The 14,637-nt window shown below is 51.3% G+C and overlaps 2 protein-coding genes across 2 annotated transcripts; one reads left to right on the forward strand and one right to left on the reverse strand.

The window, feature by feature from the left end:
* The first annotated feature begins 3,736 nt into the window (after nucleotides 1-3,736).
* Nucleotides 3,737-9,008, forward strand: WFIKKN1 (WAP, follistatin/kazal, immunoglobulin, kunitz and netrin domain containing 1). Its single transcript, XM_031945718.1, has 2 exons — nucleotides 3,737-4,550; nucleotides 6,733-9,008. The coding sequence occupies exons 1-2, from the start codon at nucleotides 4,377-4,379 to the stop codon at nucleotides 8,227-8,229; spliced, it is 1,671 nt and encodes a 556-aa protein (XP_031801578.1). The 5' UTR covers nucleotides 3,737-4,376; the 3' UTR covers nucleotides 8,230-9,008.
* A 532-nt stretch (nucleotides 9,009-9,540) lies between these two features.
* METTL26 (methyltransferase like 26) lies at nucleotides 9,541-14,379 on the reverse strand. Its single transcript, XM_023497768.2, has 6 exons — nucleotides 13,870-14,379; nucleotides 12,714-12,876; nucleotides 12,320-12,379; nucleotides 10,614-10,681; nucleotides 10,416-10,494; nucleotides 9,541-10,147 (listed from the first exon to the last, which is right to left on the reverse strand). Exons 1-6 carry the CDS (start codon nucleotides 14,064-14,066, stop codon nucleotides 10,100-10,102), a joined length of 615 nt encoding a protein of 204 aa, XP_023353536.1. The 5' UTR covers nucleotides 14,067-14,379; the 3' UTR covers nucleotides 9,541-10,099.
* Between the last annotated feature and the right edge of the window lie 258 nt (nucleotides 14,380-14,637).

The following is a 14,637-nucleotide window of genomic DNA, read 5'->3' on the forward strand; positions in this document are numbered from 1 at the left end:
CTAATTCCTCTGCCCTTTTTCAATCCTGAGAGTCTTTATCCAACCTGTCAAGATTTAATTTGGAAATTTCTACATTATATTAATTCTCCCTGAAAGAAATCTCTGATCTGAGGGGATTGGCTTTGGAGAGATAAGTCTCTAATTGGAATCTCTCCAACTGTGTACCCTTATGGTTCTAAGCACAGATCCTGGTAAGTGGGAAAGCAGTTTCAAAAGAATTGTTGAAACTTTTTTTTTTTTTTTGTTCCCAAACTGAAACATGTTAAATTTACATGATACGGTAGAAGATGGAAGTCTAGAGGTTCTAGGTTCTGGTCCTAGATCTGGCCCTTACTAGCTTTCAACCTCAAACCTCTCTGAGCGTCATTTTGCTTTTCCATAAGCACACTTCTCTGACTCTCCTAGAATAGCTGCTGAAAAATACAGGGGAAAGCCCCCTCACTCAGGATACCAAGAGTAACACCGTTCTTCAAATGCCTTTCCAGCCCCTGCACGGAAAAGGAAGCAGGCCATAAATGAGGTGCCCTTGCACAATACCTGCAAGGGAGAACTCTTAAAATACTTGCAGGCACTTTCCCAAGCTGGGTGGAAGGGGGTGGGGGGTGGGGTAGGTTGGAGCAGTGGGTATAGAGATCAGAAGTAGCAGTTAGTCTCTGATCACTCTGCCTGAGAGAATTGTCTGGCCTGCCTTTATAGGACTAATAAGAGATGGCTGGAAAGGGCAGTGAAGTAAATCCTTTAACTCCCCAGCAACTCCTTGAGCTCAGCTCTAGAGGGAACACAGCCTACCACCCCATCTTATCTCCTAGCTACTAACACTATTGACTCAAGCCCACTTTACAGCGTCCCCTCAGGCCGGCTGGCTGTGACAGTGGCCAGGTAAAGACCTGGCAGGGGAGCCGTCTGGCCCAGCCAGATCCCGGCCCACAGCCAGACTGCCTTCTCCCATTAGTTTTAGGAGGGAATAAGGACTCCCTCAATGACTCCCTCAGAGCCCTGGCCAATGGCTTGGTCTTTTTTCCTTCTCCCCTTCTGTTTCTTGTTCTGAGCAGGCCAAGCATCTCTGATCTGCCTCTTGGGTCAGAAGGTCAGGCTCCAGGGTCACTGGGATTTCTTTTACTTGAAATGTCAGAGGAAATCAGTCCCTAAGGTCCCTGGACCTCTGAGGAGTCTGCTGATGGATTGAAAGGGGCAGATTCTTGGCGGGCCCTTTGTCCTGCTACCCCACTTTTGATCTTTGTAGTGGGAGGGCCCAGAGCTTTTCCTACCTCCCCTTCCACTTCCAAGCCTGTTAAAGGGGCCCTGGCTGGAGCCAGAGTCTTGGAAGAGCAATACCTCCGGCAGAATTCATGTGGCAATTCACTTCCTCCTCCTCCTCCTCCTCCTCCTCCTCCACTAGCTAGACCTCCACTAGGTCAGACGGATTTGTCCAGGGTCTTTGTCTCGGTTGATGTTGGGAAGAGGAGCACAGGGAGCAGTGAGCTCACGTGGGGACTGAGTCAATTTAAACTGCAGACTTAAATATATGAAATGTGTCACAAAACAGCCCGATATTCTCTTGGAAGGGGTGGAGATGCTCTCTTTGCTTGTACTAATATGATCTTAGTATAGAAACATTTGAAAAATGGCCCGCTGAATATTAACCAAAATAGAGAGCCAACATATTGCAGAAGAAAGAGGCACTCGAGTGGTAGGTCAGCTCCACACGACAAACTCTGTGTATCCTTAGATCTGTTAGTTCCCATCTCAGCGCCTCACCCTTCTCATCTCTAAAATGGAGAGGATTACAGCAGATGGCTCTTCTGCCAATACTGTTGGGCTCTAGGACTCTGTTTTTGTTTTTGTTTTTGTTTTTTTTAAACAGTTCCCAAAGTATAGCCGGGAGGCCATCAAAAATAAATAAATAAAGGGTCCAAAATGGGATAAGAAGGGGATGGATCTTGGAAACAGGAAATAGAGGGGTTTGTTCTTCTCTTTTGTTTGGATAGGAACCAGATGTAGGAACATTTTTCCCCCCACTAGAAAGTGTTACTGGGCCTGCAGTCAGAAGGTCCTGGGATTGTAGGATCTTAGACAAGTCCCATTCCCAGGGCCCAGTTTCCTCAACCCCAACTCTAAATCTGTCCTAGGTTATACTATTATATTTTTGAGCATCTGCTATTTGTTTAACTATTTATTAGGTTTCCAAAATGTAAGGCTGGTTCTCTATACTCTCGTCAAGGACTATTCATTCCAACTAAGGAGATAAGATATCTGTGACAGGGCAAACAATGCCATACTGTGGATGATAAGAACCTGGAAGATAAGCACAGACAAATGTTGTAAAAGTTCAAAAAAGATAAGGGATGCTTAGCTTGAGATGGGCTAAGAAAGGCTTTACTGGAGTCCTGGTGAGATTTCAGTTCATCCTTGAAAGAGTTATAGAATTTTGAATAAATGATAAATAAATAAAACAAATTAAGAACCTCCAAATTTGGTCACTGGTTATATTTGCAATTTTCTGGTGAAAATATACAGATATCCTGTGTATCTAGTAACAAAGTCAGGCTTTAAAATTTATTTGACTTAGTGTGAGGAAACCTGGATTTTTGTTCCTCCAGCTCTGGCTTTATTGATATGTAACGTGGGTGAGGACACAGAACACGGGAAAATACCAAGTAGTAAATAGAGCATTAGATCTGGGTTCTAATCTTGGTTCTGTCATTAGGTGTGTGACATTGCCTTGGTCATCTGAATTCCCTGGGTCTGTTTCCTCACTTGTAAAATGTATCGGTCTCGAGGTTGACTTCCCTTGTGGTTCTACGAGTGTATTGTGTGTGCTCTCCAGGGCTCATTTGCCGTCTGTAAAATAGTGTGTCTCAAGATCGACACCCCTAGAACCATCAAGAGAAGTGAAACATGGATTTGGAGGCATTCTAGGCTAGCATTAACAATGACACTGGGAGGTGGGGGGAGGAAATGAAACTAGCCTAAAGGGCCTGGGAAGATCAGGGAGGAGAGCTTTGGAGTCCTGAGCAGATGAGCATCCCCAATCACAGAATAGACCTTGATCTGTCTAGCCCAATCCCCTCTCTTATCAAGCTGGGGACTAGATTATGGCTTTACAGCCCAGTGCTCTTGATTGACCCATACTGACTCTTTTGTGTGTATCTGTGTGTGTCCGGGCTAGGGAACACATGACCAATGATCCATACCTTCCCTGAAAATAGATATTTCCTTTCTCCTGCTTCCCATTCTCATCCCATGGTGGGAGCCTTGATTTCCCTAATTAATCTGCCAAGACAGTTGGTCTGAGGTTAGTGGTGCTTCAATTCTCAAAGCCCAGACTTGGATTACAACTGCCTACTCCCACCTCCTCCTTCTCTGTCTCCCTCCCTCCTTTTCGCTTCTCTTTCTCTCCTGTTTCTTTTTCTCTCTCCCACTTTCTTTCTCTCCTTCTCTCCCTCCTTTCCTCTCTCTCCCCCTTTCTCTCTCTGACTGTTTCTGTCTCTCCTCCTCTTTCTCTCCGTCTGACTCTCTCCCCTTCTGTTTCTCCCTCTTTCTCTTCTTCTTTCTCTCCCTGTCTCTCTACCCCTTTCTCTCTCCATTTCTCCATTTTCTCCCTCTTTCTCTCCCCCTTCCCCTCTCTCTCTGTCTCCGACTTTCTCCCTATTTCTTCCTCTCTCCGTCCTTTTCTCTCTCCCCCCTTCTCTCTCCCTGTTTCTCTGTCTCTGTCTCTCTTCCCCTCCCCCTCCCCCTCTCTGACCAGGGATGGGCCTCTTCCCTTCCCCCTAGGACTCCCCTCCTGACCATACTTGTCTCCCCCTCTCTCAGTCAGTCAGCTCCACAGTTCCCCAGACTGGTGGCTGTACCTCCCTCTCCCCGCCCCACCCCCATTCTCCTTTCACTGCCCTGGCCAGCCCCTGGGAGCCACTGAGGGCTGTTTGGGAACAAGCCTGAGGAGGCTGGGGAGGGGCCGAGAACCACATGGACTGATTCATTCAGAAGCAGGAGATGCCCTGGGTCCTGTCCTGCCTTCTTAGCCCTGTCTCAGGAGCACTGGCCCACAGCCTCTCCCCAATGGATCTCAGAGCGCTAAGCCATTCCACTCCAGGAGGACCCAGCATCTAATGCAGTCACTGGCTTCAGGTAGATCCAGGGAACAGGGAGGAAGGAGGTTGTGAATCCGGAGAATTTAGGCAAAGAAGATAACTCAAATCACTAGAGGAGAGAAAGAACTGACTGGAGCACAGGCGAGGAGAGAAACCCCGAGAAGAACGAGCTGTTCAGGAGGAGGAATCAAGCCAAGGGCCCCACAGTGTGGATGCCTGCAGGGAGAGTGGGACCAGGGAGCTGGAGGAGGTGCTGGGGGCTGGTGGCGGGAGAAGGCCGGGGCTATGATCCTCATGCCGGCCCTGCTGCTGATCCTGACCCTGCTTTCAGGGCTAACTGAGGGGGCCAGCCTCCAGCCTGAACCCGTGAGCCACCCAGGTGTGTGCCCCAACCAGCTCAATCCCAACCTGTGGGTGGATGCCCAGAGCACCTGTGAGAGGGAATGCCATGTGGATCAGGTGAGAACCGGGGGGCTGACTTGAGGGAGATTAGTTTAAGGGTATCTGGGGGCCTTCCTGCTCTGACTGGGGTTGCAGGAGCTCCTTCTAAGGCTGGTATTCTGGAATTGCCGAAAGGGAGCCACTTCCCTCTTCACTGACTCAGTTATCTAGTATAGTCCAGGCGGATCACCTCAGTATTCCCCAGTCAGAATCCTAAGCAGTGATCTTTATTCAAGATTCCACATCCATCAGTCCCCACAGTCCCGTACCATCATCCAAAGGTTATTAAAATAACAAACTCCAAAATCCTTGGAAATTCCAGAATCAGGAAGCCAGGGAACTACAGAGCAGATCATTTTTTTCCTACAAACGTCTAAAGATGTCACTTATGAGCGGCTATCGCATCCCTAAATGGATTGTTATACCGCATCTGCCTCTTGTCTAGTCTAGATTCTAACGTGGTATCGTGAAATTGTTTTGATCATTGTTTGATGATTTTTCAATATGCTTGGTTCCCTTTGTTACCTTACGTATTTTATTTAAAAACATTATTCCAAGAGGGGATCCATTAGTTTCATCAGATTACTGAAGTTTCAGACTCAAAAAATGTTAAGAACGCCTGGGTCTAGTCCATTCTTTAGTACTCCTGGATAAATAAATGATGTTCTTCCACTTTCCCAGGAGACTCCTCCACCCTACCTCCAGTCCTCCTTCAGTATGGTGCTCTCGTACTTATCAATCCGAAAAGCTTGGAAGTTCTTCCCAGTGTCAGACTTGACTCTTTGCTGCTGCTATTTACGCCCATTCCCTTTTGCCCCAGAGCCAGAGGATACAGCAAGGACAGATTACTTGCTATCTACTCTGTTCCTTTTTCATGTGCTGGAGTTGAATCCCTACTGTATCTCAGCCTTCTCTAAATCAACTGAGCTTCTATATTCTGCAGCCCTTCCGCCATTAGTCCCTGTGAGACTAATGTCAAACTGGACGTGGATCCCTGTGACAAGGGCCTTTTACCAACCCTGCAGTCAGTACAGCCTTGATTGCCTTGTGGTCCCATGTCCTAGATCCTAATTTATACATCATGCCAGAAATGAGGGAGAGCAAAGTTCACCAAAAAACATAGAGCATAACATGGGGGGAGGAGTGGTGGAAGGCAATGAGAGGTTTTAAAAAGAAATATATGACTTTTATAAATACACATTTTAATGCCAAAAAAATTCCTCTCTCTATGCCACATAGTGATTTATTTTGTGGTGAGTCAAGTTGGCTGTGTTAAAAATGAAGGCTCAAAGGGGGAGGTGGGGAAAGATGAAGTGGGGATAGGCCTTCCGCGACCAAACCTTGCCTAGAATTTCTCAAGGGGCCCTGTGGCTTTAAAGAAAGGGGAAGAGGTGTTATATTGCTTATGTACTTTGTCTTGGAGGTCACCATAAGCCGCAGACCATTTTTCCTAAAGCCACAATTTAAAATCATGCAGTCTTGTCTTTCCCTATTCTTTTCAAATTTGCCGAGGCTTCCTGATTTTCTGGGATTTATTAAAGATTTGATTCTATCCTAAATTACATCACTCCATTAACTTGGTATTACTAGCAAACTTACTGTGTTCAAGTCCTTTTTGAAAATAGCAATCAGCTTCCAGCTTAGGGACACTTAGTCTGTGGAGCCAGTAGCTAATCCTACTTGTCTTACATCTGCAAACTTTCACATCCAAAGTGCTTTCCCATCTCATTTGATCCTCCAGCTCTCCCACGAAGTGGTTATGGCTGGGATAATTCTACTTATTTTACAGAAAAGGAAACTGAGCTGAAGAGGAATGAAGTGATTTTTCCATTTCCCAAAAGCCAGTTAGTGGTGGAGCCAAGGGGTTACAATTAAATTAGTCTGCACCGAAGGAGCCCCAAATTAGTCCCAGCAGGAGTCTCAGAGCTGTCTATTCACTGACCTTGGGCAAGCGACTTCCTTTCTCCAGGCCCCTTCTGTGAGAGGGAGAGGTGGGGCGGAGGGCGGCCAGGGAAGCTCTTGCTGGGCGTTCTAGGCCCCTCTCCCCGGCCCCCCCAGGGAGCAGCCCCAGACAAAGGCCCAGGACCTCCTGGAGGGTTTGCCAGGGAGGAAGAGGGGTCCAGGGCGCCTCTCCCCCGTAGCCCGGGCCTGGCAGAAGGGAGGTGGGCCCGCTCTAAGCGCCTCTTCTCCCCCTTCCCAGGACTGCAGCGGGTTTGAAAAGTGCTGCACCAATGTGTGCGGCTTGCGGAGCTGTGTGGCGGCCCGCTTTGCCGACGGGAGCTCAGCAACCCCGGCACCGGCCGCCTCCTGCGAGAGCTTCATCTGCCCCCAGCAGGGCTCCGACTGTGACATCTGGGATGGCCAGCCCGTGTGCAAGTGTCGGGACCGCTGTGAGAAGGAGCCCAACTTCACCTGCGCCTCAGACGGCCTCACTTACTACAACCGCTGCTACATGGATGCCGAGGCCTGCCTGCGGGGCCTCCACCTCAGCGTGGTCCCCTGCAAGTATGTCTTCAGCTGGCCTCACACCAGCCCCGGGCCTCCCGAGACCACCGCCCCCCCCACTCCGGGCGCGGCCCCTGACGTGCCCATCCCGCCCGCCCTCTACAGCAACCCCTTCCACCAGTCTGTCTACGCCGGGGGCACAGCCAGCTTCCACTGCGATGTGAGCGGCCGCCCCCCACCCGACATCACCTGGGAGAAGCAGAGTGATCAGCGTGAGAACTTCATCATGCGGCCCGACCAGATGTACGGCAACGTGGTGGTCACCAACATTGGGCAGCTGGTGGTCTACAACGCGCGGCCCGAGGACGCCGGCCTCTACACGTGCACCGCCCGCAACGCCGCCGGCCTCCTCCGGGCCGACTTCCCCCTCTCGGTCATCCAGCGGGAGCCCCCGAGAGGGGAGCCCCCAGCCCCCAGCCCGCCACCCCCCGCGCCAATGGAGTGTCTGAAGGAACCCGACCGCCAGGCCTGCCAGGGTGCCGGTGGCCGAGTACGGTGGCACTTCGATGCCAAAAGGGGCAGCTGCACCACCTTCCAAGACAACGGCTGCGACCGGGGCAACGGCAACCGGTTTGAGACCTACGAGGCCTGCCAGCGGGCCTGTGCGCGGGGCCCTGGGGATGCGTGCGTGCTGCCCGCCGTGCAGGGCCCTTGCCGGAGCTGGGAGGCTCGCTGGGCCTACAGCCCGCTCCTTAAACAGTGCCATTCTTTTGTGTATGGGGGCTGTGAGGGCAACGCCAACAACTTTGAAAGCCGCGAGAGCTGCGAAGACGCGTGCCCTTTCCCCCGGACGCTGCCCTGCAAGGCCTGCAGGCTCAAAAGCAAGATGGCGCTGAGCCTGTGCCGCAGTGACTTTGCCATCATCGGGCGCCTGACCGAAGTGATCGAGGAGCCCGATGCCGGCATCGCCCGCTTCGCCCTGGAGGGAGTGCTCAAGGATGATAAGATGGGGCTCAAGTTCTTTGACACCAAGTATCTGGAGGTGACGCTGATGGGCATGGACTGGGACTGCCCCTGTCCCAACATGACGGCGGGTGACGGGCCGCTGGTCATCATGGGGGAGGTGCACGACGGGGTGGCCGTACTCCACCCCAGCAGCTACGTCAGGGCCGCCAGCGACAAGCGGGTCAAGAAAATCTTGGAGCTGATTGAGAAGAAGGCCTGCGAGCTGCTCAACCGCTTTCAGGACTGAGCCTGGGGGTCCCTGAAGGCCGAGTTCCAGCCGGCGCCCCACTCAGCCGGTGTTTTCGAGTCGGTGAATAAAAGGTGTTTCTCTCTCAAGGCCTTGTGGCCCTTCTGCCGAGGGCAGGGACCCGGAGGGGCCAGTGGCAGGGCCCGCCTAACGGCCTGGCCAGACGCCCTCTCCCAGCCACGCGCCACCCCCCCAGCCGCACAAACACGACTTCTCCTCCCAAACATGGCCAGCTTCCAGACTTGGGGGCTCTTCTTGGGCATTGCCTCTGGGCCAGCGGGGAGAGAGGAGGTCGGAACTGCTCTTTCCATACAAGCCACTGGGCGGGGACTCAGGCGCCCTTCTCCTGTCCCCCTGGTGCTTCCTGTTCCCCGGCCAGCTTTGGGGCTCACCTATGTAGCCCTGGTTTGCTTTAGGGCCGGAGCTGGGGTCAGAGTTCAGTAGGAACAGATAGGAAGGGAAAGGGTCAGAACTCACAGAAGAAGAAACCTCCTCAGATCCCAGGCTGACAAACCTGAGCCTTCATCTGGGGACCCCCGGCCTGATGCCTCCCTGGGGAAAGGGCAACGTCTCCTCCTGGCAGTCAGTCAGGGCCTATTCTTCTCCTCCGGGTTGGGACTCAGAGGTTAAGAAAGGGAAACCATTCGATTAGCTGTGGTTGCTGAGAGACAAGGCAAACAGGGCCCCTACAGAGGCCTCTCAGCCTGGGGTACTGGCCAGAAAGATGGGAGGGGAAAAGAACTGGGGGCCCAGAGGTGGCTGTTGCTTCAGAGACAGTGGGGGGAGGGAGGGAAGGCAGAGGGACAGAGCTCTTCCAGGAGTTTCTAGAGAGCTCCGGCCCTCGGGGAGGAAAGGTTCGAGGGGAAGCAGGCCTCAGAAGGGGGGTGCGACGGCCCCTTCGCCCGAGAGACCCAGCGCCTTCCCCTGACCACAGTATAAGGGCATCTTCGCTTCCCTGGCCGCTCCCCAGCCAGAGCTGACTCGGCAGCCCCCTATCACTAACAGGGGCACCTAGTTTCTAAGCTCCAGCTTTCCTGGCCCCTAGTTCTGGGAGGCAGGCCCTTGTTATTTCCCAGCTTCCTTTCCCTGACCCCAAGTCCAGCTAGGCACAAGCAGTCCCTTCTCAGCACGGCCGCCAGGGGGAGCTATGACTCCACCAAGGGACGGCTCCCAAGTCTGCTGCTGAGGTCTCTTGGTTCCCATTTTCTGGATCAAGGGCTCCCAGCTCGGTGTGGGCCGTACAAAGGCCTTGGGATGGGCCCTTCCCCCCGTGAAGAAGGATGTGAGCAGCCCAAACCACTGAGTCACAGAAGGTTAGAGCTGAGATCCTTTATTACAATTCACTCGTATAGAAAGAGAAATGGAGGTCCCCAAAGTGCCACAAGTCAGTGACTGGCAGAACACCCCAAAAAAAGTAGATCTCATTCAGGATGGCAAGCAGATGCCAAGGCTGACCTTTCACCCCGGGCTCTCCCGACGCACGGAAGACGAGCATGCAGGGGGTGAGAGAGAAGGAGGTCATAGGCCCAGGAAGGAGGCCAGCCAAGAGCTGGTTGACACTTAGGACTTGGTGAGTTGCCAAGGCTTGCTAGTCAGCCCCAGTTCTGCTCCTGCATGGCAGGACCCTAGAGAAAAGTCCTCCAGCCTCTGAAAAGCTAGGACACACTCATAAATATTCCCCAATTGGCAGGGTGGAAGCCTGTTAACCAGCTGAGCACCAAGCTCAGCCCGTGTATAAGGATGAATTTTGCAGTTGCCAGTAGTGACCGGGCGCCTAATTTTTCTGAAGCCCTGGAACTGTGGCAAGCGCAATGGGAAAAGCAGGAATCCTCCCCAGGGCGGTGAGAAGTGATGACTGGGGGTCAGCAAGTCACTGTTTTCGAAAAATCAGGCATTTGTTGTTGGCTGGCATGTCAATCTGGGAAGAGAAGTACGGATAATAAAGGAATGGAGACTCCCCTGGTGAGCTCACTACCTGCCGTCTTGTCCATGTTGACCCTGGCAGGTGACATGTCACTGCTGTTACCTCTAGGCGATGGTAGCACAGACAGATCGCCTCTGGCTTCCAGGATGACCCAAACCAGAAGGGGAGGAAGGAAAATAGAAAACCCAGTCCTAGGCAGCAACAGCCCTGGTCAGCACCCACTTACTCCACGGCCCAAACTGGTACCCATGTGGGTTCCTACCATTTTCTCCAGATACAGGCCACTGGCTTGAGCAAGCTGCTGCAAAAGGGATGTGTCTCGGAGCCCCCAAGCTGGGTTCCTGCAAAACCATCAGACAGGGAAAGGGAGGTGAAGTCACTCCTCTGTTCTCTGGTAAGTGAGGAAGCAAAGACGTGGGTGGCCCAGCCACCACTGCCGCACCCCCGCTGGTGCCCGTACCTGCATCTGAGGCCAATATCAAAGTCCACGTTGCTCTGGGGGGTGATCCTCCCGTTGATGGCATAAGGCTGTCAAAGACATGGAGACCCCCCCACAGGTCAGTCAGTAGAATCCTGTTGTCCTCTGCAGGAGCAGCCAATGGGAAACTGAGGAGGAGCTCTAGATCCCTTCCTTCCTCAAGTAATCTGAACCTTTACAGACTCTGACCCATGAGACCTCAAAGCCTTTCTAGTTCAGCCCACACCTGAAAAGAATTCCCTTATAGTACTCCCCAAAATCATCCAGCCTCTGCAGCAGGGCCTCCCAATGCAGGGAGCTTCCAACACTTCTCGGCAGTTCTAATTGCTTTTCATTCTTCAATTGTGTCTCACTCTTTGTGATCCCATCTGGGATTTTCTTAGCAAAGGTACTGGAGCAGATTGACATTTCCTTCTCCAGCTCATTTTACAGATAAGGAAATGCAGGCAAACTCGCCCAGAGTCACACAGCTAGTAAGTGTCTGAGGTTGGATTCACACTCAGGAAGACTCATCTCCCTGACTCCAGGACCAGCACTCTATCCATTGTGATAGCTACCTGTGCTCATATTGTTTTTTCCCCTCTTCTCTAAAGCCTGAATCAATTTCTTTTCAACTCATGGTTTCTCATTTTGCCATCCAGGGCTAAGCAAAACAAGTCTATACTCCATGGGAAAACCTTTCAAATGTATTGGTTATCATTTTTTCTCTTCCTTCACCCAAAGTACCTCTTCTCCAGGCTGTTTTTTTTTTTTTTTTTTTTCAACTAATCCTCACATGGCATATGATATCCAGTCCTTTTGTCATCCTGATAGGCCTTTTGTACCCAGGCTCCAATCCCCTTTCTTCTTCCCCAAGATTTTACCTTATACTTCGATGATCTAAGAATACCCCATAAGGAAACCCCTGCCAGTGTAGATTATCCCTGATCTGCCACTTTTAGTCTTCAAGAATTGTCTCTGGCATTGAGAGGTTGTGATTTAAAGAGGATCATTCTCACAGTATGTATCAGAAGCAGGATTTAAGGCCAGATCCCTACTTACTACAACACATTGCCTCTCTTTATAGACAGACATCCATATTCTCCCTAAAAAGTGATCCCAGAACTGATTCTCCACACGTGTATTGAGCACAACTGAGTGCTGCAAAACCACTGCCAAATTTCTGAGCACTCTACTTTTCAATGTGGTTGAGGAAAGTATTTGATTTTTATGGCTACTGAAATCTGAGGACTCCTCAGACTAAACTTGTAGTCTACCCCATCTACCTGATCAGTCATGTCTTTTTACCTTCTAGGATGTAGGACTTTACATTTATTCTTTTCATTAAGCTTCAACTTCTTCAGTTCAAAGCATCATTCTAGCCTATTGAGATTTTTTTATTTCTATCAACATGCTGGCCATGGTATCATGGGCAAATTTTACAACCACGTCTGCCCTGGTTCTATCACTGGAAAAAAAAAAAAAATGTTTACTAGCAAAGAGCCAAAGAGAGACTCCTGGATCATGACACTAGGTGCCTCCTTCTAAGTGGCCACTGACACTCTTGGCCTGCCCCAACCCACTTTCCTCCTAGGTTCTCGGCCTATTTTGTAGAAGAAGCATATGGAACAGGTAATCAAAAAGATGGCACAGCAGGATGAGGGAGTCATTCTACCAAAACAGAACTCAAGGCTTTGAGCATCACTTACCCCATAGGTGATCAGCAAACCATCAGGTTTCAGCAGCTGTCCAGCCCCTTTGAACAGCCCCTGAGGAGAACAAGAGGGCTCTGGAAAACAGAAATATTGAGGAACTACCTCCAAACTGGGCATCTCCTACAGCTCCATTCAATAAATAAGTCATATTGAGCAAAAACTAGAATCCTGCTGAGTGCCAGGAAGTTGGTCTCTTCCGCTCTGTGCCTCAGTTTCCCCAACTAAATGAAGTCCCCAACTATTTGCACTAGCAGGTAGCTAAGGTCCTTTCCAATTCTTAACATGTTAGCTTCTCTATCCTAAGAGCTTTTTCTAGCTCTAAGGCCCCCCAATAATTTTGATATTCTATGCATCCTCTAAATCACTGTCCACTCAAGACCCTACTCACCTCCGTGCAGCTCATGGGGGTGATGTGAATCATATTAATACAGAGCACCAGGTCCACAGATCTAGCCTGGATCCCTCCCCACTTTTCCCAGCTGCAGGAAACATCCAGGAAGAGGGGTGGTCTCACGTTCTGAAGCTGCTGGTTCTTGATGAAAGCTGAAATGCTAGAGTAAGAGAAAACCCGGAGCCTGAGGAAGGGAAGGCTGAGACTCTTATTGTAGTTGGTCCTTAGTTCTTGAAGAGGACCATGACCTCAGTTTCCCTTCCAGAGCCATCTGGGTCCAGTGGTCAGATATAGATCAGGACGGAGCACAGATGGCCCTGTATGTCCAAACACTGCCCTTCTTATCCTGGTCCTCACCACCTCACAGGTTAATGATTAATGATAAAAAAAATAAATAGCAACATTGGGACTGAAAGGGTGGAGAGATCTGGGTTTTAATCAAGACACTGCTAGTAAGTACTAGTTTACCGTGTGATCTCCAGCAAGTTTTTTCTTCTCTGAAGTTCCCTTTCCACAGTTGCGAAATGAAGAGATTAAACTGGATGTAAGAATTCTTCTATTTTTAAGGGACTCTGAATGTATGAAACAAAACCAATGGCTTCAGCAACATCCCTGGCCCAGTTATACCCCAGATGACTTAGGAGGTAAATTCTCACTAAAGGGTGAGCACCTTCTCTCTCACTTTGGGGGGAGGGGGGCAGATGGGTCGGCAGACCCAACGGCGGAGAGGGGGCGGCTTGCGGTCGAGGGGCGGGGCCGGAGAACACTAAAACAGGGTGCTGTCCCGCCCAGCCCCTCCCTCCCAAGGGAAGCCCTCCGTTTGGGAAGTTCTCCTGGGCAAAACCACAAAAACGTCCTCCTTTCTGGCCGCCCCACCCCATGCCCTGCTGCGTCTGCACAAGAAGGGATCCGGCCGGGCGTTAGGGAACAATCCGGAGCAGCCGGGACCTGTTTGGGATGAGGCGGGAGGAGCAAAAGCGAAAGCGGGTGCAAAGGTGCCTTCAGAAGCCCCCGCCTCCCCAGAAGAATAAGAAAGAAGCGTCCCGGACACCGGGGGGCGCACCGGGGCGGATCCCGACCCACCTAAGAAGCCAATGGGAATGGGGCATTATGGGAGGCCCCGCCCCCAGCGTTTCCCAAGCCCTCCCCTTACTTGTTGAGGGACTGCGGGTCCACCTCGGTGGGCTGCCACACCGCCTTGGGAAAAGCCCGAGAGAAATGGGCCACATGCTGACCCGAGCCCGACGCCACTTCCAGGACCTGGAAGTTGGACAGGGCGGGGTTTATGTACTGCTGCAGGACCCGGAGAATGGGCTCCTTGTTCCGCTCGGCTGCTGCGGCCACAAACATCCTCGGTCTGGTTCCCCAGTGGCCTCCTCCGTGGATCTCGGATCTTGTCCCGATTCTTCCCTTTAATCGACCCCTGAACCGGGCCCGGTCCCCCCTTTACCCTGACGCTCGGATCTCTTATTCCGGATTCTAACTAGCCTGACCTTTGACGCTCCCCACGATATGATTTCTCTTCCGTAATCTCTGATCGGAGAGCGGGATATTGATTGATCGTTGTTTTCCGGATCCTAAATTTCCTATCTCCTCGGGGTGCAGATCTGTTAATTCCTCACCCGGCGAGTGCTAAGCACGCTGGGATTTGTAGTCCAGCGCTTACTCCCCGCCCCTTCTCCCGCCCGGGTGTATGAGAGAAGAGTTCACGTGCGCCGCAGTCTTAGGCTACGTAGCCAAGACTACAATTCCCAGAAGACCATGGGCATCTCTAGCCAATCAGTTAAAAGGACCACCCCCACAAAACTCCAACACCTCCCCACGCTTGTGATTTTAACCTCTTATGGAGTAAAGCTCAACCATGGAAGAGTGTTCGCTGAGTATCCATGCTTTCCCAGCGTGAACTATTTTTCACCATTTC

This window comes from Sarcophilus harrisii, chromosome 1 (genome assembly GCF_902635505.1).
Source record: "Sarcophilus harrisii chromosome 1, mSarHar1.11, whole genome shotgun sequence".
In the NCBI taxonomy this organism is placed as follows: domain Eukaryota; kingdom Metazoa; phylum Chordata; class Mammalia; order Dasyuromorphia; family Dasyuridae; genus Sarcophilus; species Sarcophilus harrisii.

Coding starts and splice junctions, on each gene's coding strand:
- WFIKKN1 (XM_031945718.1), top strand. CDS start 4,377: ATGATCCTCATGCCGGCCCTGCTGCTGATCCTGACCCTGCTTTCAGGG. Junction 4,551..6,732: donor GGGAATGCCATGTGGATCAG/GTGAGAACCGGG, acceptor CCCCCTTCCCAG/GACTGCAGCGGGTTTGAAAA.
- METTL26 (XM_023497768.2), bottom strand. CDS start 14,066: ATGTTTGTGGCCGCAGCAGCCGAGCGGAACAAGGAGCCCATTCTCCGG. Junction 10,682..12,319: donor GTTTGCTGATCACCTATGGG/GTAAGTGATGCT, acceptor TGTCTTTGACAG/CCTTATGCCATCAACGGGAG. Junction 10,148..10,415: donor GCCTGTATCTGGAGAAAATG/GTAGGAACCCAC, acceptor TTCTCTTCCCAG/ATTGACATGCCAGCCAACAA.